The sequence below is a fragment of the Scyliorhinus canicula genome, chromosome 1 (genome assembly GCF_902713615.1).
Source record: "Scyliorhinus canicula chromosome 1, sScyCan1.1, whole genome shotgun sequence".
In the NCBI taxonomy this organism is placed as follows: domain Eukaryota; kingdom Metazoa; phylum Chordata; class Chondrichthyes; order Carcharhiniformes; family Scyliorhinidae; genus Scyliorhinus; species Scyliorhinus canicula.
In genome coordinates, this window is record NC_052146.1 from 182,749,913 (window position 1) to 182,774,799 (window position 24,887).

At 48.3% G+C, this 24,887-nt stretch overlaps 1 protein-coding gene across 3 annotated transcripts in view; it reads left to right on the plus strand.

Moving 5' to 3' along the window:
- Positions 1–24,887, plus strand: part of LOC119969918 (ribosome-binding protein 1-like) — a 166,868-nt gene that overhangs the window by 81,844 nt on the left and 60,137 nt on the right. For 2 of the 3 annotated variants that reach the window (XM_038803892.1, XM_038803903.1), the window contains exons 4-12: positions 122–244; positions 2,504–2,656; positions 8,068–8,186; positions 10,517–10,670; positions 14,775–14,925; positions 15,377–15,564; positions 19,739–19,776; positions 21,116–21,206; positions 24,374–24,466. In XM_038803892.1, coding sequence (XP_038659820.1) covers positions 122–244; positions 2,504–2,656; positions 8,068–8,186; positions 10,517–10,670; positions 14,775–14,925; positions 15,377–15,564; positions 19,739–19,776; positions 21,116–21,206; positions 24,374–24,466 — 1,110 coding nt within the window. The remainder of the gene's footprint in view (positions 1–121; positions 245–2,503; positions 2,657–8,067; positions 8,187–10,516; positions 10,671–14,774; positions 14,926–15,376; positions 15,565–19,738; positions 19,777–21,115; positions 21,207–24,373; positions 24,467–24,887) is intronic. The other variant, XM_038803897.1, reaches the window with a different exon arrangement.

Consider the following 24,887-nt stretch of genomic DNA (forward strand, 5'->3'; position numbering starts at 1 on the left):
CTTCCCTACTTTTGTATTCCATTCCTTTTGCAATAAACACTAACATTCCAGAGCTTAATGTACCACTTGTTTGTATTATTTATCTCACTAATTCATTTTGATACTATTTTGTGATTTACAGGCAACTCAGAAAGGAGACCCAGTGACAGCCCTGAAACGCCAATTGGATGAGAAAGAGAAACAGCTTGTGGCGGAACAAGAGGACTTCAGTGCCATTAAAAGCAAACTTCGGGAAGTCAATAAGGTGCAGTGTGTCGCATGGTGTGGATTCTTGAAGGATTTGTTACAGATACCTTTAATCCATTCCTATATTTGGATAGTCAGACCAGTCCTATCTCCTCAAATCTCTCAAATGACTATTTGATCTAGTGCTGTTCATTCTGAATCAGTCAGACAAATTTTAAATCTTGGTTTTAGTTTTAAACATTTTCTATCATAAAGGTACGAAGAAAATATTTGTTGGGTTCAAGTAAACAAGCATTCTCAGAACATTGCAGACATATATAACTTGCTTTTTATCTTTCACATTTGTTTCTGTCCTGCGAATTCTCTAATTCTACTACTGTTCCCTCTCATTCATTCTTTAACTTTAGTTAATTTTCCACTTTCACTTCCGTTTATCTTCCTTGCCCTTTAATTCTGTTCTTCATTTCTTTGCTTCCTCGTTCTTTCCTTCATGCCATTTTCTTTCCCCCAACTTCACTCAGCTTTTCCTCTGTCTCTCTCTTTCCCTTTCTCTCTTCCCTCTTTCCACTTTTATTTCTCTGTTAATTCCCTTCAGTTTCTCCTCGTGAGCGGGATTCTCCCCTACCCGGCGGGGCAGGGGGTCCCGGCGGGATGGAGTGGCGTGAACCACTCCGGCGTCGGGCCGCCCCAAAGGTGGGGGCCAAGCCCTAACATTGAGGGGCTAGGCCCGCGCCAGAGTGGTTGGCGCCCCGCCGGCCAGCGGGAACGGCCTTTGGCGCCACACCAGCCGGGGCCGAAGGGACTTCACCGGCCGGCGGAAGTCCGCGCATGCGCCGGAGCGTCTGCGGCTGCTGACGTCATCCCCGCGCATGCGCTGGGGAGGGGGTCACTTCCGCCTCCGCCATGGTGAAGACTATGGCAAAGGCAGAAGGAAAAGAGTTCCCCACGGCACAGGCGCGCCCGCTGATTCGTGGGTCCCGATCGTGGGTCAGGCCACCGTGGGGGCACCCCCCCCCCCCCCCCCCCCGGGGCCAGTTCGCCCCGCGCCTCCCCCCTCCCAGGACCCCGGAGCCCGCCCGCGCTGCCTGGTCCCACCGGTAAGGTAGGTGGTTTGATCCACGCCAGCGGGACAAGCATGACAGCGGCGGGACTTCAACCCATCGCGGGCCGGAGAATCACCGGGGTGGGGGGGGGAGGGGTCCCACCGACAGGCGCGGCGAGATTCCCGCCCCTGCCGAATCTCTGGTGCCGGAGACTTCGGGAGACGGCGTGGGCAGGATTGACGCGGCGGGGTCAGAGAATCCCGCCCCATGTCTTTATCACTGCCTGACACCTGATTCTTTTCTGAGACAGATTAACAACAATTTTCTCAGAAGAGTGTTATGGCATTCATAGAATCATAGAATACCTACAGTGCAGAAGGATGCAATTTGGTCCATCGAGCCTGCATTGACCCAGTCCTCCCCTGCCCCATCCCCGCAACACTTGGACAAGAAGGGGAGATTTAATATGGCCAATCCACTACCCTCCACATCTTTGGATTGTGGGAGGAAACCGGAGCATACGGAGGAAATCCACGCAGACATGGGGGAGAAAGTGCAAACCCCACACAGTCACCCAAGTCCGCAATCGAACCCGGGAACCTGGCGCTGTGAGGCAGCAGTGCTAACCACTGTGTCGCCGTGCTACCCAATTGTTTACTAGTATATCATCTTCGGCTGTGTCCTGCCCACTCCCATCGCCAAATTGGCATAACGTCATTATTTCCTCAGGATTCACCTGAGGAAGGAACTGTGCTCCGAAAGCTAGTGAAACGAAACAAACTTGTTGGACTTTAACCTGATGTTGTCAGACCTCTTACTGTGCCCACCCCAGTCCAACGCTGGTATCTCCGCACAATCATTATTTTGATCAGTGGTTGTTATATTCAGCATAATGAAAGCTTTTGAACCTTTTATTTCTGTCTCAGGGCATCACTGTGGCGCAGTGGTTAGCACTGTTGCGTCACGGCACCAAGGACCCTGGTTCGAGTCACTCTCCGTGTGAAGTTTGCACATTCTCCCCATGTCTGCGTGGGTTCCAACCCCACGACTCAAAAAGATGTGCAGCGTGGGTGGTTTGGCCACGCTAAATTGCCCCTGAATTGGAAAATAATTGGGTAATCTAAATTTCTAAAACAAAACTTCAGTCTCAGGCAAGAAGACAGGAACCAACTGGGGGTAAAAATTCAAAGGAAGGGGACAAGGGCTGAGGTCGAAAATGTCTATTTTACTTCACTCTGATACATATATTTTTAAATAGTTTTTCTGTCTTTCAGGAACTTGCAGCTGAGAAAGCCAAAGCCTTAGCCAGTGAGACTAAACTAAAGGAGCAGTTGACAACGCGGGAGGAGGAGCTAAATGCGATGCAGAGCCGCATGCAGGCCAGTTACCAGGACCACATGGCTGAAGCACAGCAGCTGCAGACCAAGGTCACTAGTTACATACTACCCCCTAAACCAGTTAACGCTCTAACACATCCCAGGTACCACGTCACCATCCTGTATCAGTTCGCCCCAGGTTAAGGCAGGATTGACCCCCATTTCTCACATATTCCATCACACTTTCTTGATAGAAGGTAGCCCCGTGATTGACGGTTATACTGTTTTGAGAAGCCATTCCAGGAGAACGTTTTGCTGAATTTCCATTAGATGAAGCAATGCCAGCAAGATAAAGAGTGACAATGGCCACCTTCATTAGTCGCCATTTTGTTATCTCTTGCTGGTTGTTGTTGCTCGTTATGCTTTCCCTTAATTTGCTCTTTTCAATTACCTTTGCTCAAGAGTTGCCAGGTATCTTTCTGATACCACCACAAGGTTCAAACCGAATACTGATCAATGACTCGATACACCAGTTAGTTAGTTTGAAATCAATGCACACACAGTCAATTTATTTACACACACAGTCAATTATTACTCATGCATAAACTCTACTCGCTAAACTACAACTACTACTAAAAGCCTATACTTAGCTTCGGGGGCCCACTCAGTCAGAGGAACAATGGCCGTTGTCCGGTTCTGATACTGCTGGCTTCGAACTGGTATAGAATAGTAGCTAGGAGCGCCTATCTCATAGCGTGCGTTGACCTTAGACTTACTTGGCTGGTGCATGGCGGCCTCTCGTCGCTGAGAGCCAAAAGCCAAGGTGAAGATGGAGAAAGTAAGAGTTCTCAAGAGAGCGAACTGACCTTGGGGACTCTGTTTTATACCCCAAGGGGTTTCGCGCCCTTCTGGGCGGACCCTGGACTTGGGCCCAATTAATTGGACCATGTCCCAATCGTTTGTATCGATTCTCTCCAATAACGGGGTCGTTCCCCGCTCGCTGGGCGGGCCCTAGGTAACCGTTGGCCTGCCTTTGTTTTAGCTTCCACTGGCGGCGGGGAGTCTGCCCTGGTACCGATTGTTTCAATGTTTCTTTTTGTCCCCGGAGATAGCTCATTACTATGCTAATGGCCTGTAGTTTCAGTTCTGTCTGGGTTCTGCAAGTTCCAATCCACAGGAAACCTTGCACCTGCTTGTTCTTCTAGTGCTGTCCATTTTTCCCTGCACTCTTTGCGAGTATCCATTTTGGAATCGGGACGTGGCCACCCCAGGTGGCTACATTGTCAGGTAGTTTTCACACTGAGGAAGACACGCAGGGGCTGGAGCTGAAAGTGACCAATGTCCCTTTCAAACAGCCACTGTAAAATTCTCCCAGGCCACGTACTACGAGCCGATCCCTTGGAGCGGTGGGCTTCCATTGGGTTTATGACGGAGACTCCACTATCAAGGGTATGTGGGAGAGAGGCATAGAGAATGTGGAAGCATTTGTGAAATACATTTTATTCCCGCAGATGGATTTAGTGCAGCTCCACACTGAACTGTTCTTCTTGCTGTGAGTGGGAACTTCCATTTAATGTTAACGCGTGGGCATGCATGATAGGAGCTTCAAAGCTTGAGCAAAATATTTGGTCCAATCTGTCAAAATGAGGATGTTAAGGCCTCTCGGGAAACATCAATGGGTGGACTGTTGGACTGGGTTTTACACTCCCCCACCAGTGGGTTTGAAGGCGGGGCAGGCAGTTAAAATCAAGCAGGTGGCCTTCCCACTGCCTACCCACATGTCCCCAGCTTATCCACAATTGTGTGGGGAATAGTGGGGGGGACATTGGAAGGCCTGCCAACCATTGAGCCTATTGCGGTCCTTGAGGGTCACGCCTGGAGTTGGAGGGAAGGATCCTCCTTTGCGAATCCCATTAGCCCACTTGAGGCACTACCCCTACCACTACCCTGCATCCCAGGCCAGCCCTCCATTTAACCCTCCAAGGGGCCTCTTGCCTGCGGCCCCTCACCTTCCTTGCTGAGACCCCAAACGCTGGACTAACCTGAGCCCCTCGGCATTGTAAGACTACCTGTAGTCCCATCAGTGGTCATGCTTCCGGCTGGCACTGTTGAGGTTATGGAGCTGACAGCCAACCAATTGGCCAGTAGTTCTCTAAGACCGGACTTCCTCCCGAGAGTTAAAGTATCGCCTTAAAGCAATTAATTCTGCTTCTAGGCCCCCCCCCCCCCCCCCCCCCCCCCCCCCCCCCTGCAACCACATTCCCATAACCCACATTGCTTTTTAGCAGAGAGAGATAAGCAGGGACCATAGAACCAGTCTGATGTTTTTGTACATAGCCCCGGCCACCAAATGAAGAGTCTGGTCATTGTCTGCCCGTTCTCCTACAGGACCGAGTGTACTTCACAGTCCATAGACATATGCCAAACTATTACTACGTGGCATTTACTGTCATGATTACATGTTCTCAGGATAGCAAAAGGAAGATGCTGCACATTTCATTGTCTTTGTTGGTTTACTCTTGGCTAAGGAGTGATGTGATTTGTTGAAGGAGTGTGAGGCACGTGGAGAACAGGCTCACCTTGGGAGAGGAAATAGGGACAGGGCCTCCTCTGCCCCTCCACCCTGCTCCGCCATTCATTTAGATTATCATTTAGTATCGTTATTGCAGTTACCGAAAGCAACTTGCCAAGGCTCCTTCAACAGCATCTTCCAAACCCGTGACCTCTACCACCTAGAAGAACAAAGGCAGCAGGTACTTGGGAACACCACCACCTGCAAGTTCCCCACCAACACCCCCCTCTGATTTGGAAATATATCACCATTCCTTAACTGTTGCTGGGTCAAAATTCTGGAACGTCCTCCCGTAACAGTGCTGTGCATGTCCCGCACCACATGCACTGCAGCAGTTCAAGCAGGTTTTCTCAATCAGTTCCCTCTCAAGGGCAGTGAGGGATTGGCAACAATTGCTGACCTTGCCAGTGATACCGACATTCCAAAAAAAGAGAAAAAAAACCTTAATTTCCTTGCCTAACAAAAAACTATCAATCTCAGTTTTGCAATGTTAATTGACCTAGTGTTCATAGCTTTTTGGGGAGGGAGTTCCAGACTTCTACAACCCAATGTGTGAAGATGTGCTTCCTGACCTCAACCCAACCAGCTAGCTCTAACTTTTGAAGGCCCTTTGTTCTGAACTCCACCGCCAGAGGAATTAGTTTTGTCCTATCCCGTCAAATCCTTGAGTCATCTTAAACATTTCAGTTAGTTAACCTCTAAGCCTCTCTACTTGAGGGAACAGAGGGCTAATCTGTGCAACCTGTCTTCTTAATTCAACCCTTATGGTTCTGAGATCATTCTGATGAATCTGCATGGCATACCCTCCAAGACCCTCCTGAGGCACAGTGATGAAATTGGAACACTGTGCTCCAAATGGTATATGACCGGAAATTCATCTACTCTAAAGGACAGGGTCAATTTAATGGAAAGCCCCTTGGTCCAAATCTGGTTATGTTTCAGGAGGGCAGCAATAGAAGAGAATGGGCAGGGGATGTTTGTTCTGTCCCTTGGTCTGGGAGTTGTGTGTGGCATAGGGAAACAAATAGAGGAGATGGTGAGAAAATAATAGATGTCTTAGTTCCCCACACGCCAAAACTAATAGTCTCATTAATTTCTTCCCCCTTCTTCTTCCGTTATTAACCCTATTTGTTGATCCTTTATTTACCCCACCTCTCTCCTCCCACACCATGGGTTCTTGCCTCCCTCACAATCCCTTTCAGCTGGGCCACAGGCAAAGCTATCACCTCCTCCTTCGTGACTACCACTGGTGCCCTGTGCTCAGTCGAACTTGAAGGACAACTCTTACGAGGCGAGACAAGCCTATGGCCAGGCTTTTGGTTCCAAAGGGTAAGATGTGACTGCCAGTCAGTGAGCTAGTCGAGAACAATAGCAATAAAGAGCAACGGCACAGCTTATACTTAACCATGTAACCACTAGGAAAAGTGAAGGCAGCATCTTAACAAGAATTATATAGTGACTTTATTGTGATAGAACATTCCAAGGCATTTCAAGAAAGCATCGTACACAGAGACCAGTGCTGCGGCCACATCTATTTAGAATCGATATTGATGACTTGGACAAAGGGACTGTGTGCATTGTAGTCAACTTTGCCCATGATACAAAGATAGGTTGGAAAGCATGTGAGATTGACACAAGCATTCTGCAAAGGGACATAGATTAGGTGAAGTGAGTGGTTGAAAATTTTACAGATGGAGTTTATTGGGGGAAAATGTGAAGCACGGTAGGGAAAATAGAAAAGAAGAATTTATTTTAATGGAGAGCGACTATGTTGCAGTACAGAGGAATCTGGGTGTCCTCAAAGATGAATACCAAGTACAGGGCGTCGGTGAGACTGCACCTAGAATATAGCGTGCCGTTTTGGTCTCCTTATATAAGGAGCAATTTACTTGCGGATGAGGCAGTTCAGAGATTCCTGTGACAAAAGGGTTGGCTTACAAAGAAAGATTGAGAAGGTTGGGCTCACAACAACCAGAGTTGAGAAGAATGAGTGATGACCTTATTGAAACAGAAGATTCTGAGGCCTGACAAAGTTGAGAGGATATTTCACCTCGGAATCTAGAACTAGGGATCACTGTTTCAGAATAAGGAATCTCCCATTTAAGACGGAGGTGAGTTAAAATTTCTTCTCCCGAGGGCAGTTAACCTTTGGAATTCTCTATCCAGAGAGCATTGGAAGCGAGTATATTTGTGGCTGAGCAAGACAGATTTTGGATTTACAAGGAAGTCGAGAGTTTATGGAGACAGATGGGAATGTGGAGATGAGGCCACTATCAGATCAGCCACGATCTCATTGAATGATGGAGCAGACTTGCAGGGCCGAATGCTCCACTCTTGCTGCTGTTTCTTATTTGTTCATTATCAAACTAAAATTTGACTCTGAGCCACATAACAGGACATAAGGACAGGTGGTCATCTAAACGCTTGATGTTTTTACATCTGATGGGAGAGCAAGGGAGTAGAGAGGCTAGAGGTTTAGGAAGGAAATTCCAAAGCTTGGGGCCTATGCAGCTGACGGCAAGGCCACCAATAAAATGATGAATATCGGATGATTTGCAATTGAAGAGGCCACAGAATGCACTTCGATGAGGTTACAGAATTACAGAGATGAGAGGCCATTTGATAAGTGTGATAATTTTAAATTTGAGGCATTGCCAGGCCCAGTTCCAGTGTAGGTCCTGCTCCATATGAATGCCGCTCGGGTAGTGAGTGTTGTGTATTTCTAGGTTTTTTTTTACTTCTGTCTTTTCGGGAAGTAGAAACTAATTTTCGATAGATTTGTCATTAGGATGATCTTTTATCACACCCGTATGAGGTATTCAAAACCTGCGCAGCATCTTTATCAATGGGCACGTGTATAAAAAGACTGACTTAATCCATCTCTGGCAAGTGCAGGTATTGTTTTTTGTGAGGCACATTCCCAATATTGGATCAAATATTTCCATTCCAGATCCGAGGGCTCCAGGAGCAGCTGGAGAACGGACCCACTGCCCAGATAGCCCGCTTGCAACAGGAGAACTCCATTTTAAGGGATGCCCTCAACCAGGCCACAAGCCAGACTGAAAGCAAGTAAGAACATTTCCAGTGTCAGTAAAGGCTCCAATGCTTTTGATAGAAAGAAGATTCACGATTGCAGAGTTATCTAAAAGCTGAACTCACATACAGGACTGGCACTGGTTCCGTGACTGGATGAAAGAATGAGGAATTGGATTGGATGGCGTTCAGATCCACAAATTCTGGAAAGTGAGGTTGGAAGTGGAGATATTTTGGGAGGGGGGGGTGAATGATGATTATGTGAAGATTGATGTTGGAGGGAGGTGGACCAGGGTGAATCATGGCAGTGTGAGGATTGGTGGTGGTGGTAATGGTTGGGGGGGGGGAGGGGGGGGGGGGGGGGGGGGGGGAGAGTCAGGACACAGGTCCATAACCCCAAGAAAGAGCTGGGTTGGGTGTCAGACATCCAATTTAAATGCTGCCTCCTTGTGTTCACCATTAGGGTACAATCAGGGCTCTTAGGAGCATCTGTGTTGGTGTGTGCATGGACAAGTCTGTGGGCACACGCAACCGTATCTGTTGATACGTTGGAAACTAAACATTGGAAAGATTGAAGCCATTGCCTTTTGTCCCCGCTCCAAACTCCATCCCCTAGCTGCAGACCCCGTCACTCTCCCTGGCAACTGCCATGGGCTGAGGCAGACTGCTCGTAACCTCGGGCCTGAATAAGGCTACTTTGAAGCCACTGTGAAGTTTACACATCGCATTGTTTAAGGATGAACCACTGTTTGAGGAATATGGGATCTCTAGATTGTTGTCTCCATGTGTCACACTGAACAAAGTAGAATATTTGACCACAAGTTGGAGCAAAGATAAAAGTGAATGGCCATTGTCAACTCCTATTGTATTGTGATGGGCTGTATCCAGTAGTGATGAAGCTGTAGTCATGTGGCAAACTAACTTTCAGGGACTGTAGTTTAAAATATCCCGAACGAAGCAGGGGCGAAATATCTGAAACAGCTGAAACATAGCTGCAAGCCTTCTAATGCAGCCAAACTACTGTACTTATTCCAGCTTCCAAGTCCACCTCAGAACTAATCTCCTAGCTAGTCATCTACAAAAGGCTTCACAGCTCCGTGAGAGCACTTTGGGTGTGATCTAACAGAAATGAAACAGAATCCCGTGTCGAGCACATTTAGCCGGGTTTAGCCAGGGCAGCCTACAGTGCCCCCACCGCCCCAACTCACCTATAAGGGGGTCATCAAGCCCTCCACACCCCACCTAATAAGTGCAGTGCACCCCTGGGCCCAATCACCGGCATGGGCAGAATGGCACCCGGGCACCTTGGCACTGCCGGTCTGCCAATGCCACCTGGGCCCCTCATCAGTGCCGAGCGCCCCATTGTTGGGCAGGATCCAGATCGTGACGTGGCGCCCCATTAGATTTCGTGAGGCATGGCTGGTGGGATGTTCCAAGCCTGCCGAAACCTACGGTGTTTTGCATGACTCGCCTGCCCCGCCTCCAAGGAACCCTGAGCAGGGACCGACTTTGGGGGGACGAGAAGAAAACCCTTCCCATAGAGACTGAGTTACAAATCCCATGGGCGGGATTCAGCGGACCTGTTAGCCTCGGGAAGCAAATCCCCTCACAGCTGCTAAATATCACGAGACCGAAAAAAAAATGGAACATAGGTGGGTGAACCCGTTGAACCATCCTGGGCCATCCCTGATGACCCGATCCAGCCCACTCCTAGGAAGGGCATGAACCTGATTAACATGAATTTGATCCATTAGCATCTATTTAGCAGGCTTAACATTACATTTTCAGCCCACATTGAATCTTCCCGCCTACCTGGCGTGACATCATGCGAGTGGGATTTACTGCTGTCTTTTAAAAAATGGGAACCAGGTGCCACGACCTTTGAGAGGGAGGAAGGAGGCAAGCAACACTATCCCCACTGAGCACGAGGGAGTCCCAGGGGACAGAGGCCGCTGAGCAACACTGAGGGGTGGGGGGGGTTGGTGGTGTTGGTGGGGAGAGCTGAGGGCGGAAGGTCAGGGGTGTTTTTAGGGGGGAGGGGGGTTCGGGGTGGGGGGGGGTGAGAGAAAGAGGATGGTAGCTGTCGGCGGCAAATAGCTGTACTCACAGGATTGGGTTCACGGTTGGTGTCAGTGGTCCTGGAGTCTTGTGTAAGTCTGCTGTTTGTGTTGTGTGAGTATGCTTTCAGTGTTGTGTGAATATACAGTCTGCAGAGAAGGTTGATAACATAAAACAGGTAGTTGATTGTGGAACAGCTCAGACCATTGGTACCCTTAGCATTGTCTTAATGCATGTCGTAGCTAGTTTTTTTTCCCATGGGTATTATTCTTTCTTTGAGATTGACTGTGATCGATATTTTGCCACAGGCAGAATGCTGAGCTGGCTAAACTGCGGCAGGAGTGTGCCAAGCTGACCAAGGAGCTGAGCGAGAAGTCAGAGAGCTTCCAGCAGGAAGAGCAGCAGAGGAAGATGCTGGACGGCAAAGTCAGCAAGTACGAGCAGCAGCTTACTGAGCTTCAGGTGACTGAGAGCAGATTGTCCAACTATTTCCATTGCATGCTGTGCCATTCGTACTCTTTGCTGAGCGTCTTGTGACTTTACTCCTGCAGGCTCCTCTCTCCCTTTTGTTTTTTCTTTGTGTGTGAGACAGATGGACAGGCAGATCAAACCCCAAATCGGGGAAAAAAAATCAAACATGGAGAAGGAACTTGGAGTGTTCATGGAACAGATTGGGGCAGTGGACCCATGGAGGTTCACACACCCAGGGAAGAAAGGGTTCTTGTCCCAGGTACGCAGGGGCTACACCAGGATCGACTTCTTTATAGTGGGGAAAGCCAGGCTTCCAGTGGTAATAGGAGCGGAGTAATGTAATGATTGTGGAACTGGGAGAGGTCATGGAGAGTATCACTTCCATGTAGGCGGGGTGGGCTCTGTGGCCAAATGGATTCCCGGCGGACTTCTACAAAACATTTGTGACAACTCTGGCCCGCACTTACAAGAGATGTTCGCAGACTCGCTGGTAAGGGGCTCCCTGCCGCTGACACTAATACAAGCCTCAATTTCGCTGATACCCAAAAATGACAAAGACCCGACCAAATGCAGATCCTACAGGCCCATCTTGCTACTCAATGTAGATGCAAAAACGTGGCAAAAACCCTGACGAAGCGGCCAGAGGATGATGCGGAGGACCAGACTGGCTTTGTCAAGGGCAGGCAGCTAACTGCAAACATCAAACACCTGCTGAACGTGATAATGACTCCATCCGGCGAGGGAACAGCAGAAGTGACCATCTCCCTGGAGGCAGAAAAGACACTCGACAGAGTTGAGTGGAAGTAACTCATAGAGGTACTGGAACAGTTTGGCCTTAGGCCAGGGGTCACCTCCTGGGTGAAACTACTGTACAGTGCTCCCATGGCGAGCCTATGGACTAACGCCACCATCTCTAAATAATTCCAGCTGCATAGAGGCATAAGGCAGGGATGCCTGCTGTCCCCACTGCTGTTCGCTCTGGCAGTCGAGATACTAGCGATCGCCCTCAGAAAGGCGAAGGGGTTGAGAGGTATCCAGAGGGGAGGCAGAGAGCATAGTGCCTCACCCTATGTGGATAACCTGCTCCTCTACAGCACAAAACCCCAAGCCAGCATGGAAAAGGTAAGGGAGCCTTCTTGGGCTACAGACTCAACCTGAGCAAAAGTGAAAGCTTCCTGGTGAACCTGCAAGTGAGAGGGGCAGAGCTGGAGGGAATACCGTTCAATCAAGCCCAAACCAAATTCCACCACTGCGGATCCAAATAGCCCACGACTGGACACGGATCCACAAATGGAACCTGACGAGTCTGGTGGATGAAGTCAAAAAGAATCTGCAGAGGTGGAGCACACTCCCACTCTCACTGGCAGGGAGAGAGCAGGTGATCAAAATCCCCATGGCCTTCTTCAACACAGCAGACAAACTAATCTTGGCATTTGTGTACGTGTGCGTGAGTGTGTGGGTGGGGTGGGGGAAGAGGATCCAAAAATAGGCCCTACAAAGGAGAAGAAGCATTGGATTTGTTTGTTTACCGTCATGTGTACCGAGGTACAGCGAAAAGTATTTTTCTGCGAGCAGCTCAACAGATCATTCAGTAAAATGAAAAGAAAAGGAAATACATAATAGGGCAACACAAGGTACACAGTGTAACTACATAACACCAGCATCGGGTGAAGCATACAGGGGTGTAGTGTTAATGAGGTCAGTCCATAAGAGGGTCATTTAGGAGTCTGGTAACAGCGGGGAAGAAGCTATTTTTGAATCTGTTTGTGCGTGTTCTCAGACTTTTGTATCTCCTGCCCGATGGAAGAAGTTGGAAGAGTGAGTAAGCCAGATGGGAGGGATCTTTGATTATGCTGCCCACTTTCCTCGGCAGAGAGAGGTGTAGATGAAGTCAATGGATGAGAGGCAGGTTTGTGTGATGGACTGGGCGAGGAAGGGTCAGGGAGGCCTGGCCCTCCCAAATCTACAGTTCTACCACTAGACGACCACAGCAGAAAGAATGAGGGGATGTGTGAAGGAACCGGGAATGGAATGGGTGAGGATGAACGAGAATTCCTGCATAGGGCCATCACTCCTAGCCCTAGTCACAACGGCACTCCCATCCCCTGCGACCAAGTACTCAAGAAGCCCAGTGGTGGTAGCAGATGAGACAATATTTCAGTCTGACCGAAATTTCACTGTGGCTCCCATCTGTAACAACCACAGGACACTGACAGTTAGCAACATGTACACAGACAACAGAATAGTAACCCTGGAGGAACTCATGGAGAGGTTCCAACTACCAAGGGAAATTAACTGAGACAAATACAGGTCAAAAAGTTCCACTGCAGGGAAACAATACGAAGCCACAGATACCAGGATATTCGCTAGTTGAGGAACTGTTGGGCATGGGCAACCTAGGGAGGGGAAACTGTGGAGGCCTGTATGGGCAATTGTTGGAGGAAGTGCGCTCCCCAAGGGAAAAATGGGAGGAAGAACTAGGCATAGAAGGGAGGCACTCTGGATCGAAGCACTAAACAGGGTGAACTCCACCTCCACATGTGCAGGCTGAGCCTAATGAAGCGAAAGGTGGTGCACAAAGTGCACCTAACCAGAACCCGAATGAATAGGTTCTTCCCAGAGGTAGAGGACAAATGTGAACAGTGCCAGGGAGGTCTGGCCAGCCACACCGACATGTTCTGGGCCTGCCCCAGACTTGTCAGGTTATGGATGACCTTCTTTGAGGCAATGTCCAAGGTTGTGGGGGTGAGGGTGGAGCCAGGCCCAAAAGTGACAGCCTCCAGGGCCTCAGAGTAGCCAGAACTCTTATGGGGAGGGGGGCCAACGCCCTAGTCTTTGCCTGCCTAATGGCCCGCCGAAGAATCCTGCTCAGCCGACGATTGGCAGCACTACCTACAGCTGCAGACTGGCTTTCCTTGTCGGAATTCCTTGAAGAAGATAAAATTTTCCATCCATTGGTCGGAAGAGGGCGTCCACAGGACGTGGAAACTGCCCTGTGGACTTGTTCACAGCCAGAAATCAATTGAGCAAAGGGGAAGGGGAGGTGGAGACACGGACGAGCCATGGAACTTAAAGGAAAAGAAAGGGGGGGAAGGGCAAAGGGGGGACGGGGGGGGGGGGGGGGGGGGGGGGGACGTGAAGGCCCACAAAAAAGAATGGGAGGGACAAGAGACAAAGCCACAGGGGACGGGCCCGAGATCACGCTGAAAACCAGAGTGAACAACAGGAACACACCGGTTAATACACGTTCGGGCCACATGGAGTACAGCAAAGGCTGGTCAGCCAAAGGGCCACGGAGGGAGGGGAGACAAGTGTATGTAAATGTAGATAATGATCTATGTTTGTTTCGCTTTTCTTCTTTCTGTGGTTTTTCTCATTTGTAATTTTAACTACTCCTTGGTTGTGTTTGTTATGTATTATGCACGGCGATGCAACTTTAAAAAAAATAAATTTAGAGTATCCAATTATTTTTTTCCAATTAAGGGGGAATTTAGCGTGGCCAACCAACCTACCCTGCACATCTTTTGGGTTGTGGGGGTGAAACCCACGCAAACACGGGAAGAATGTGCAAACTCCACATGGACAGTGACCCAGAACCGGGATTGAACTTGGGATCTCGGCGCCTTGAGGCAACCATGCTAACCACTTGTGGCACCGTGCTCCCCTGCAACTTGTAACTTAACTTACAAACTGAAATGTGAATGATAATCTGTGAAAACTAATAAAAATACTTAAAAGATAAACCTGAGGTTGACACTGTGTAAGGAGGTATTAAGCAATGTGGAGCTAAGGTGGGTTTATGGAGTTCAGGTGCAGACCACTGGAGAAAAGCAAATTAAATTACTGCGGATGCTGGAATCTGAAACCAAAGGGAAAATGCTGGAAAATCTCAGCAAGTCTGGCAGCATCTGTAAGGAAAGAAAAGAGCTCACGTTTTGAGTCCGATGACTCTTTGTCAAACCAGCCTTGTTCTGTTTGAATGATGAAACCGGCTGAATGACCTTGTCCTGTCCCGATGCCTTGATCTTGCCTGTACCATTGTCAATTTACTGCAGCTATTTCCCTTGATTTACCTATACACGCTTGTATTTGCAGTCAAGTCAGCAGGAAACAGAGAGGACTTTACAGAAGAGGCTTGACGATGTCAGCGAGGAACTTCGCAAATCCCAGAGCAGCTATTCCAGCTTGTTCACAGATACCGAGAAAATAAGAGGGGAACAGCACACTACTCTCAATAGCTTCACTGGTGAGTCACTAGGTCAAGTGAGTGAGAAGGTTAAAGCCAGGGGTAATGGTAATCAGTGTTTCATCAGACTTCTTAATGGAAACCGATTTATCCTGCATAGAAATGAATTTTCAAAGTTAATGGAATTCACAAATGACCACTCCATCTGCAGTTCTCCTATCCGACCCATCTCTCCGTCAGCTGGAAAATTCCCAGCACTTTTCCAACAGTGTGTATCTCTGGGTGATCATCAAACAAAACAGTTTTACTCTATAATTCAGTAGTGTGGAAAAGGGATGCGATATTCTGAGTTTTAAGTTTGGCCAGGGATAATATCCTGACTTTTGCGTTGCTGACTGGGCACTGGTCAGAAACTGTGGAATGTACTGCACAGGGTTTCCCCATTCTTTAGACAGGCCATGACCTTATTCAATGTTAACGGCAAGTTTTTCTCTGCTGCTCTTGGCTGCAGATCTTCAGGCTAAACTGGTGTCCACAGAGGATGACCTGAATAGGAAAGCAGAGGAGCTGGAGAAGCTGCGCGTTCAGCTGTTGGAGGCTGGCTCGGAGAAAGAACGTCTGGAGGAGAGAATCAAGTCAATCGAGGCTCTGCTTGAGGCCGGACAGAATAAAGAGCTGGAGAAAGAACATCCACTTCAGGTTAGATTTCCTGTCAAGCACAGATCTTGGGCGGGATTCTCTGGTCTCCGACATCGAAATCTCGTTCGGCGATTGGCCAGAGAATCCCCGCTTGCGACGGAATTGGGAGCGGCGCCACGTTCGCGATGCTCTGCCCCTCCAAAGCGGCGTACGCGAGGAGTACACTGCACGTCGTATCGACGGCCTCAGGACATTACCTGAGGCTCTTCCCCTGATGCTCTGCCCCCGACCGGACGAGTTCCTGACGGCATGGGTCTCTCATGCTATTTTTTGTCGGGAACTCGACGTGGAGGTTGCGGCCTCAGTCCAGCGCCGCCACAGTCGGGGGAGAGCCGATCCGCGATCAGGGAGGACTTTGGCAGGGGCTGGGGGCACTGTTGGGTGGTCCGGGAGTCGCGAGCCTTGCCAAAGGGAGGGGCACTATTTGGCAGGCCGGGGCCTCGTGCAGCAGGCGCCATCTTGCACAGCGCAGCCATTGCAGGCCACCTCCGTGAGCATGCGCGGCCATGGACCCGGCAATTCTGTGGCCGTATTGGCAGCTGGCTCTACGCTGCCTGCCTGCTAGCACCCCGGTCGTAAAACGCCACCGTTCCCACGCTGCCGTCAGGACATTGCCTGAAAATTGGAGAATCCTGCCCTCTGTGTTGGAGGGCGGTCTGGTGGCGCAGTGGTTAGCACTGTTGCCTCACAGCGCTGAAGACCTGGGTTTGATCCCGACCCGGGGTCACTGTTCGTATGTTTTCACATTCTTCCTGTGTCTGCATGGGTCTCAACCCAAAGATGTGCAGGGTAGGTGGATTGGCCACGCTAAATTGCCCCTATATTGGAAAAAAAGAATTGGATGTTATAAAAAAAAATTTTTAAATCTTGTGTTGGAACCAATTATTTTGAAAATAAAGCAAAGTACAGTGCTTTGCGAGCAAAAGGGCACTGCAAAGTGCTTTACAATCAATGCTGCTATTGCTGCATTGCAACAGTGATCACATTTCAAAGGCACTTTGTTGGCAGTGAAGCATTTTGAAACTTTCAATGGTCATAGAAAGCTCTAAATAAATAAAAGTCTTCCTTTTATTTAATGAAGTGTTTTTTTATGGTGTTGCAATCTAAGTGTTGCAGCCAATTTCCACGCATGCAGCAAGCTCCCCCCAAGTAGCCAATGGGACAGTGACCAGATCATCTGTTTTGGTGATGGTTGGTAAGGGAAAATATTAGACGCCATGGGCAAGCACTCCCTGCTACTCTTCTTCAGACAACCCCATGGGATTTTTTACTTTCACCTGACAGGGCTTTAAAGCCTCATTTGCAAAATGGAAAATTTGTGCAGCACTCCCTTGGTAGTGAACTGGGAGCACTAACCTGCATTTTGTGCTCAGGTCTCTGTAGTGGACCGTTGGCAGCACAAGGGAGCACGATGAGAAAGGAGACGATGTATTTTAGAGTATGAGACGAGCTGAAAGGAAGGTTAAGAGAAGTAGTGATCGTCTTTTTTTGTTAAGACAAACAAGGCAGATAGCAGTAGGGGTAAGAGGTTGAGGCAGACATTTAATAAGTTATTATTAAAGGGCACGCATATAGAGGTTAGTTCTAATTTGATTATTCTGGTTGCATTCACTATGTTATAGAATCATACAGCATCAAGGAGGAGGCCATTTGGCCTATTGCGTTTGCTCATCTCTTTGCTCTTCCCCATAGTCCTGCAAATCTTTCCCTTCAAATGTATTCACAGTGCCAGGTCCCAGGTTCGATTCCTGCTTGGGTCACTGTCTGTGCGGAGTCTGCACGTTCTCCCCGTGTCTGCGTGGGTTTCCTCCCACAAACCCCAAAAAACGTGCTGTTAGGTGATGTGGACATTCTGAATTCTCCCTCTGTGCACCAGAACAGGCGTCATCAGAGTGTGGCAACTAGGGGATTTTCACAGTAACTTCATTGCTGTGTTAATGTAAGCCTACTTGTGACAGTAATAAAGATTATTATTATCATTCAAACTGAAGAGACTACAAATGCCTGACATTATTGGCAAATGGCCAGGTTTGGACGATTTAAGTAGGTTAATTCCACTTTACATACTAGGTCCCTGAGTTAGTTTTCTGATCAAGTGGTTGATGTACCAATAAATTGAACGCGAGACGAGTTGCTGAACAAAATTATGGCTTTAATATACTAGATGTTAAGCCCTGCGGTCGATTACAGTAGAAGGACGACCGCCGGGAGTGCTGGGTATTTATACCCCGCCCTGGAGGCGGGGTTAACTCAGCCTCTCGACCAATCGGGGAGCCGTCACATGACTGGTCTCAACCAACCGGTCGAGAGGCACATGACCGACCAGGGCCAATGGTAAGCCGGTGTTCTGCACCAATGGCAGGCAGCTATGCTAATCATACCACCACAGTGGTATTGAACTCCTTTTGATGTAAGGTGATCTGAATTTGTAGCTGGTGGCTAGACAAAACATCCTATGCAGTGACATCAATGATTACAGTACAATTAAGAACAGACATTAAGTACAAAAGATTGATTTTACCCCAATCCTTTGGCCAAGAGGCCACCTCATGTTGGAACTGTTCTCTGCTCTTCCAAACATTAAGATAGGTCTTCCTCGAGCTCCAAATGCATATGATATCTTCATCACCATGACCCTCAGCCAATCAGTGACACTGTAGCCCATTTAACCCTAAAATTCCCAAAGATGTGCAGGTTAGGTGGATTGGCCTTGCTAAATTGCCCTTTGTGTCCAAAGGTGGGTGGGGTACGGGGATAGGACGGGTGATTGGGCCCGGGGGGGGGGGGGGGGGGGGGGAGGGGGTGCTCATTTGGAGGGTTGCTGCAGGCTCAATTGGTCGAATAGCCTCCTTCTAACTGTAGGGATTCTGTGATTCTATGGACTTACTTCCATTTTATTTCTCCTTGGCTCTTCAGCAGTTTCTCTGCATAAGCAACTTAAAAGAAACTGCAGTAAGACAGGTTTTGGATTGACACTATAAATGTACAAGTGTACGTTGTAGTGACATGGTGCTTTGTTTTTGGGGTGTCCCAAAAGCGTGCTTCAGTGCTAAGTCAGTGGGGTTTACTTAACAATTAAATTTAAAAAGTTAGCTGTACCCCTGTGGTTAGGGAAAAGGAGAGCTATTTTGGTGGTTCTGGGTGTTCCTGCTGCCCTATTGGATGTTTAGATGTTTAGAACAGTACAGCACAGAACAGGCCCTTCGGCCCTCGATGTTGTGCCGAGCAATGATCACCCTACTCAAACCCACGTATCCACCCTATACTAGTAACCCAACAACCCCCATTAACCTTATTTTTTCGGACACTAAGGGCAATTTAGCCTGGCCAATCCACCTAACCCGCACATCTTTGGACTGTGGGAGGAAACCGGAGCACCCGGAGGAAATCCACGCACACATGGGGAGGACGTGCGGACTCCGCACAGACAGTGACCCAGCCGGGAATCGAACCTGGGACCCTGGAGCTGTGAAGCATTTATGCTAACCACCATGCTACCGTGCTGCCTAAATGGGGCCACTGATATCCCACTGCCAAAATGGAACAAAGGACTCTGCAGAAATAAAGCAGATCGAGAGGTCGCTCAAACACTACTAAGAATGAACTAAACCCTGTCCACATGCAGCTGCAGTACAGTTTGAAGTAGTACTCTTTAAGTAGGAGGCCTCTCCCATAGAGCTGCCAATCTGGTTGGAAATGTTCCTGGATGTTTCATTGCATGACCTGTGACCTCTAATTACCCTATCCCAGCACTCCTTAGTGCTGGTCACCAAACATGTCCAATAATTGGCTCTGACCTGTTTGTAACCCGCCTAATGTCTTTCTCATCTTAATTGTCTATCTTTCAAAAAGCAAAGTCCATTCTGTGTACAGTTTTGATTATTTTCTTGTCATGCTTACTGGCCCAGAGTGGGCCAACGTCCATCCATGAGTCATGTCAAAAATGCAGAGGCAAGGGATGGAGTGGAACTGAGGTGAGGTTTGTATTTAAAATAATGGTAATTCTTTGGATTGGGAGCAAAATGTAATCTGTTCTGAAAAGTCACCTCAAAACTGCATCAGTTTACACATTAATATTTGGGGCATCTGCTGGCTGATGTGGAAGTTTGTGGAAGGATCTGTTCTACAAATGTTATTGTGCTTAAACCTGTTTTAATTTATTTTAACATTTCAGGCCACACAACAGGCAGAACTAGAACAGCTGGGTAACAGGTAAGGTACTGTTTCAAAAGCATTTGAATGACTGTGTGTCTTTGCATACTGTGTTTGTGCAAGAGTGTGCAAGAAATTGGCTCATTAACACTTGGTTTTCAGGGGTGACGAATGTCCTTAGAACTCCATGGCTGGATTCTCAGATTTGAGACTAAGTGCTGACGCCGGCGTGGGAACAGTGCCGTTTTATGCCCAGGAAAATGGCGCAAAACCTCATCTGATCCTCCGTCTGGTGGGGGGCTATCAGGAACGCAGCGTAAAACCCTCGGCTCCGGCTGCGGATACGGCCGGAGAATTGCTGGGTCCGTGGCCGCCTGCAACGGCCGCACCGTGCAACATGGCTCCGACTGCGTGCGGACCCGGCCTGCCAAATAGTGCCCCCCTTTGGCCAGGCTCACCACCCCCCATCTGTGCCCCAGCGCCCGCCAAAGCCCCGCCGCCTGCGGATCGGCTCCCCCCGACTGAGCGGCGCTGGATTCAGTCCGCAGCCGCCAAGCCGGGACCCTGAACAAAAATAGCATGAGTGACCCACGCCGTTGGAAACTTGGCCCATCGTGAGCGGAGCATCGGAGGAGAGCCTCAGGTGCCGTCCTGCGTGCGGTGTACTGTATCCTGTTTTGGAGGGGGCGGCGCATCGTTACAGTGGCGCCGCCCCCGATTTTGGCGCCAACGGGGATTCTCCGGCTGATCGCCAAATGCGATTTCGGCGTCGGAGACCGAAGAATCCCGCTCCATATTTCTCTTCTGTAGGCCACTCCATCGAGGTCCTGATCAGAATCCTCTTCAGCAGAATCCAGATGGCATCTCTGCTTTCCTTGGCACTCTGGCTGCCCTTGCTGCAGTCTACCCGTGCCCACTATCTCATCAGATGCCGGTTCAGGCCTCCATGTTAAAAACACCACTCCATTGATGTTCCTCCACTGCCTGGCCTGGTTGCTTTTCTTAGGTATCAAAAGAAGAAGGCACAAGGGTAAGCTTGTGATTGGGAGAGGGGTGGAAGTAAGATATGCGTGTACAAATGCCGGTACCGTTTACAGCCACAATGCTCCCCTTTGAAGGATGCAGGCTAGCTTTAACTGGTGCTAGAAAAATATGATTCGCATTTGTGTGCGGCAAATAAACAGCAGTGTTAGTGCTGGTTGCAAGAAGAAACCACTCAGGTGAATTTGACATGCTTGCCTGTGTTACATCAGGCACAGGCTAATCGCGCGTTGCAATTCCTGTGCTCACTTTTACTCAATTTAATACTCTGTGTGAGCTTGTGAGTGTGAGTGCGTGTGTGTGTGTATACGTAGCTGGCTGGTTGTGTGATTACCATTGCTCATTCTACTGTCTTTAGGCTGAAGGATAAAGTTGTTCAGATTACCACTTTGGAACAGGAGGTACTGCAGCTCAAAGAAACAGTGGAACAGCAAAAGAACAAAAACAATGTGAGTGTTCTACGGCTCAAGCTTTGGTTGAGATTCTTACCAAGAGGTTTTAACGGCAGCCACCCAAATGTTTTAGGGAGTTCTCTGGTTCCAGTCAGAGTTTGTTTCCATGCGGCAGCAGTGCCCCACTTATCCTTTACTGCTACAAGTGGCCGAACCTGAAGTTAGTTTCAATGGTGTGAACGTCCAGTGAGCAAGACTCCACGCTGGGAGTACAGATTCATAAAATGCAGCTTTTCTTGTGTTTGTCTCTCGTACACGATTTACTTAATGAAGTGATACTTGATATCGCTGCATCAGCCAAAGTGTTGGAGGTGAGGCAGGGCTCGCAAGAAGCAGTCTAATTACTCAGTGTACTGAGTATTTAAACAGAGTTGCTGCAAACCAAACTGACAGGTTCCGAATAAAAGCAGGATTATTTATCCAGCAAGATATGATGAGTAAAGAATAGTTATGTAAAATCAATTATGAGGATAAAGTCAATCCCAGTCTCTTACAGCAGTGCGGTCTCCAGGTGTGAATGGCAGATGAATTATCCAAATCGCCTCCATTCTAATAATAATACATTTATTAGTGTCATAAGTAGGCTTACATTAAAATTGCAATGAAGTTACTGTGAAAATCCCCGAGTCGCCACACTCCGGCGCCTGTTTGGGCACAGAGGGAGAATTCAGAATGTCCAATTCACCTAACAAGCACGTCTTTCAGGACTTGTGGGAGGAAACCGGAGCACCCGGAGGAAATTCATGCAGACACGGGGGAAGGTGCATATTCCTCACAGACAGTGACCCAAGCCTAGAATCAAACCTGGGATCCTGGCACTGTGAAGCAACAATGCTAACCACTGTGTTACCAATGCTGCCCATTTCTGACCAGAATTTGGTGATTTTACCACCTATAGCCCTTAATGGGTAGCTCTGGAGTTTGGCTTAGATAACAAAGGCATAAGGAACTTCTGTTAGGTGGCGATATAGTAACGCAGCTGAGATTGTCCTCAAATGCCTCCTTAGCCATTCCCATATCTCTGTAACCTACTATTAACTCTCCAAAATCTTGGGCAGCACGGGGTTAGCCCTGCTGCCTCACGGCACCAAGGTCCCAGGTTCGCTCCCGCCTCTGGGTCACTGTGTAGAGTTTGCACATTCTCCCCGTGTTTGCGTGGGTTTCGCCCCTACAACCCAAAAGATGTGCAGGTTAGGTGTATTGGCCACCCTAAACTGCCCCTTAATTGGAAAAAAATGAATTGGGCCGCTAAATTTAAAAGAAAAACTCTCCAAAATCTTTGCGCCACTTCAATTGTGGCCTCTTGCTCATCCCCAATTTTAATTGCTCCACTATTGGTGAACATGCTGGCGGCTTGCCAAAACCCTGAGTAGTGGAATCCCCTCTTGAAACCTGCCTGCTTCTCTTTTCTCCTTTCAAACACGCTTTAAAACAGTTAACCTCTTCAACCGATCGTTTAATAGCTTGACCCAATATATTTTTCTGCGACCACCAATTTTGGGATAAAAATATTCCTGTGAAGCACCCTGAGGTGTTTTATTTAGTGAAAAGCTCTGAATAAGTGGAAGTTATTGGTGTTGGAATGGAAAGGGTTAAGGGGAGATCGCGCAGAGGTGTTCCAAGCAATGAGTGGTTTTGATGGAGTAAATATGGAGAAGCTATTTCCAGTGACTGGAGGGTTGGTTGTGAGAGGGCACAGATTTGGGATAATTGGCAATAGAAACAAATGATAGAGATGAGCAGAAACATCTTGACATTGTAAGTTTCTGTGATGGCTCAAAGGTTGGTGGAAGGGGATTCGATAGGAACTTTCATTAGGGAATTTCAAATATAAGTGAATGGATTGGTGGCGCTATGGTGAGCGAGCAGAGGGAGTTGAGCTAATTGGAGAGCTCTTTCAAAAAGCTGATGCAGGCACCATGTGCTAAATGGTCATCTTCTGTGCTGTGTGATTCTAAAACCAGGGCAAATTGAAATGAAATGAAAATCGCTTATTGTCACGAGTAGGCTTCAATGAAGTTACTGTGAAAAGCCCCTTGTCATCACATTCCGGCACCTGTTCAGGGAGGCTGGTACGGCAATTGAACCGTGCTGCTGGCCTGCCTTGGTCTGCTTTAAAAGCCAGCGATTTAGCCCAGTGTGCTAAACCAGCCTGTTGCTTATTGTGTCTGCTGCCAGCTGCTTGCATTCAGTTAGATGTAATTGCTCTGTGAAGCCATCACAATCACTTATCATTACTGTGCAGTTCAAATGGACATGAGGTATTAACCCACTTACATTAATTAGCTAAATTCCAGCCATGCCTTTAACTTCAGTCACCAGCTTGGCTTGAGTTGTTGTGCAGAAAGCAGCAAGACTCTTGCCTCTGGGGAGGGTCATGGGTTCAAGTACCATTTCAGAAACTTAAACACATAATCTAGGCTGACAGTCCAGTGTAGAATAGAAGGAGTGCTGCTCTCTGAGGTGCCATGGAACCCTGAACCAAGACACTACATGGCATGTCAGCTGAATGCCACTATTTGAAGCAAAATAAGAAAGCTATGGAGCCTTCTGATGGGAGTGCCTTGGAACCAGAAGCTCTGGGTTCTAGTCCCACTCAAGGCTTAATGGCTACCTTGGGTATTCAAAGCTCCAGACTGCAACATGCATGTGAAGATGTATCTTGCCACAGCAACTCAGACTCCTGGCAGTGGGGGGGCACGGGGGGGAGTAGCGGTTGGCTCAGTTGTTTGGACGGGCAGTGTGGATCAGATTGATACAAACAGTATGAGGTTTGATCCCGGTTCTAGCTAGGTTGGGTTTGGGACCTGCCTCTTTACCCTGCCCATGGTGGAGATTGCGGCGCTGTGGGTCGGACCAGCCTTTGGATAGAGAACCAAGAAATTGTCTTGGTCAATATTTATCCCTCAACCAACATAACAAAAAAAAATGATGATCTGGTCATTATTACATTGCTGTTTGTGGAACCTTGCTGTATACACATTGATTGCTGTGTTTCCGACATTACAACAGTGGCCACACTTCCAAAAGTAAAACATTGGTTGGAAAGTGCTTGGGACATCCTGAGACTATGAAAAGACTCTACATAAATGGGAGTTATATATTTTTGGTATCTTGCCTGTGAATATGTGCATGGTGTGTCATTAAAAACTGTTTCTAAATAGGACCTTCGGGAGAAAAACTGGAAGGCCATGGAGGCTTTGGCGTCAGCGGAAAAAATGTGCGGGGAGAAATTCAGTGCTGCTAAGCAAATAAAGGTTGTACTCTCCGTGATGTAATGGCATGTATCCAGCGCTTGTGCACTCTTCAGAGGAGATCTTTAGGATCTGGGTTTTACCACATATTCTCTCACCCATTGCCTTAGTGGTAAATTGGGGGTAGGTGAGTAGCAGTGGTAGGCCAAGGGGTGTTGGAGTTTTCAGTAAGAAGAGCAACCTGGAGACTCCCAATTCTGACCAACATGTATGTCGTCCTTTTATCGTAGTTTCACCAGGTTGGACATCTTATTTCTCAGGTGGTTGCAGTCTCAGTTCCGGGACATCACCACAGAGTCCCTCAGGAAAGTGTCTGAGGCCCAACCATCCTCAGCTGCTTCATCAAAGACTTTCCCTCCGTCGTAAGGTCAGAACTTGGGATGTTTGCTGATGAATACAGTGTAGACTCAGTACTATTCACAAA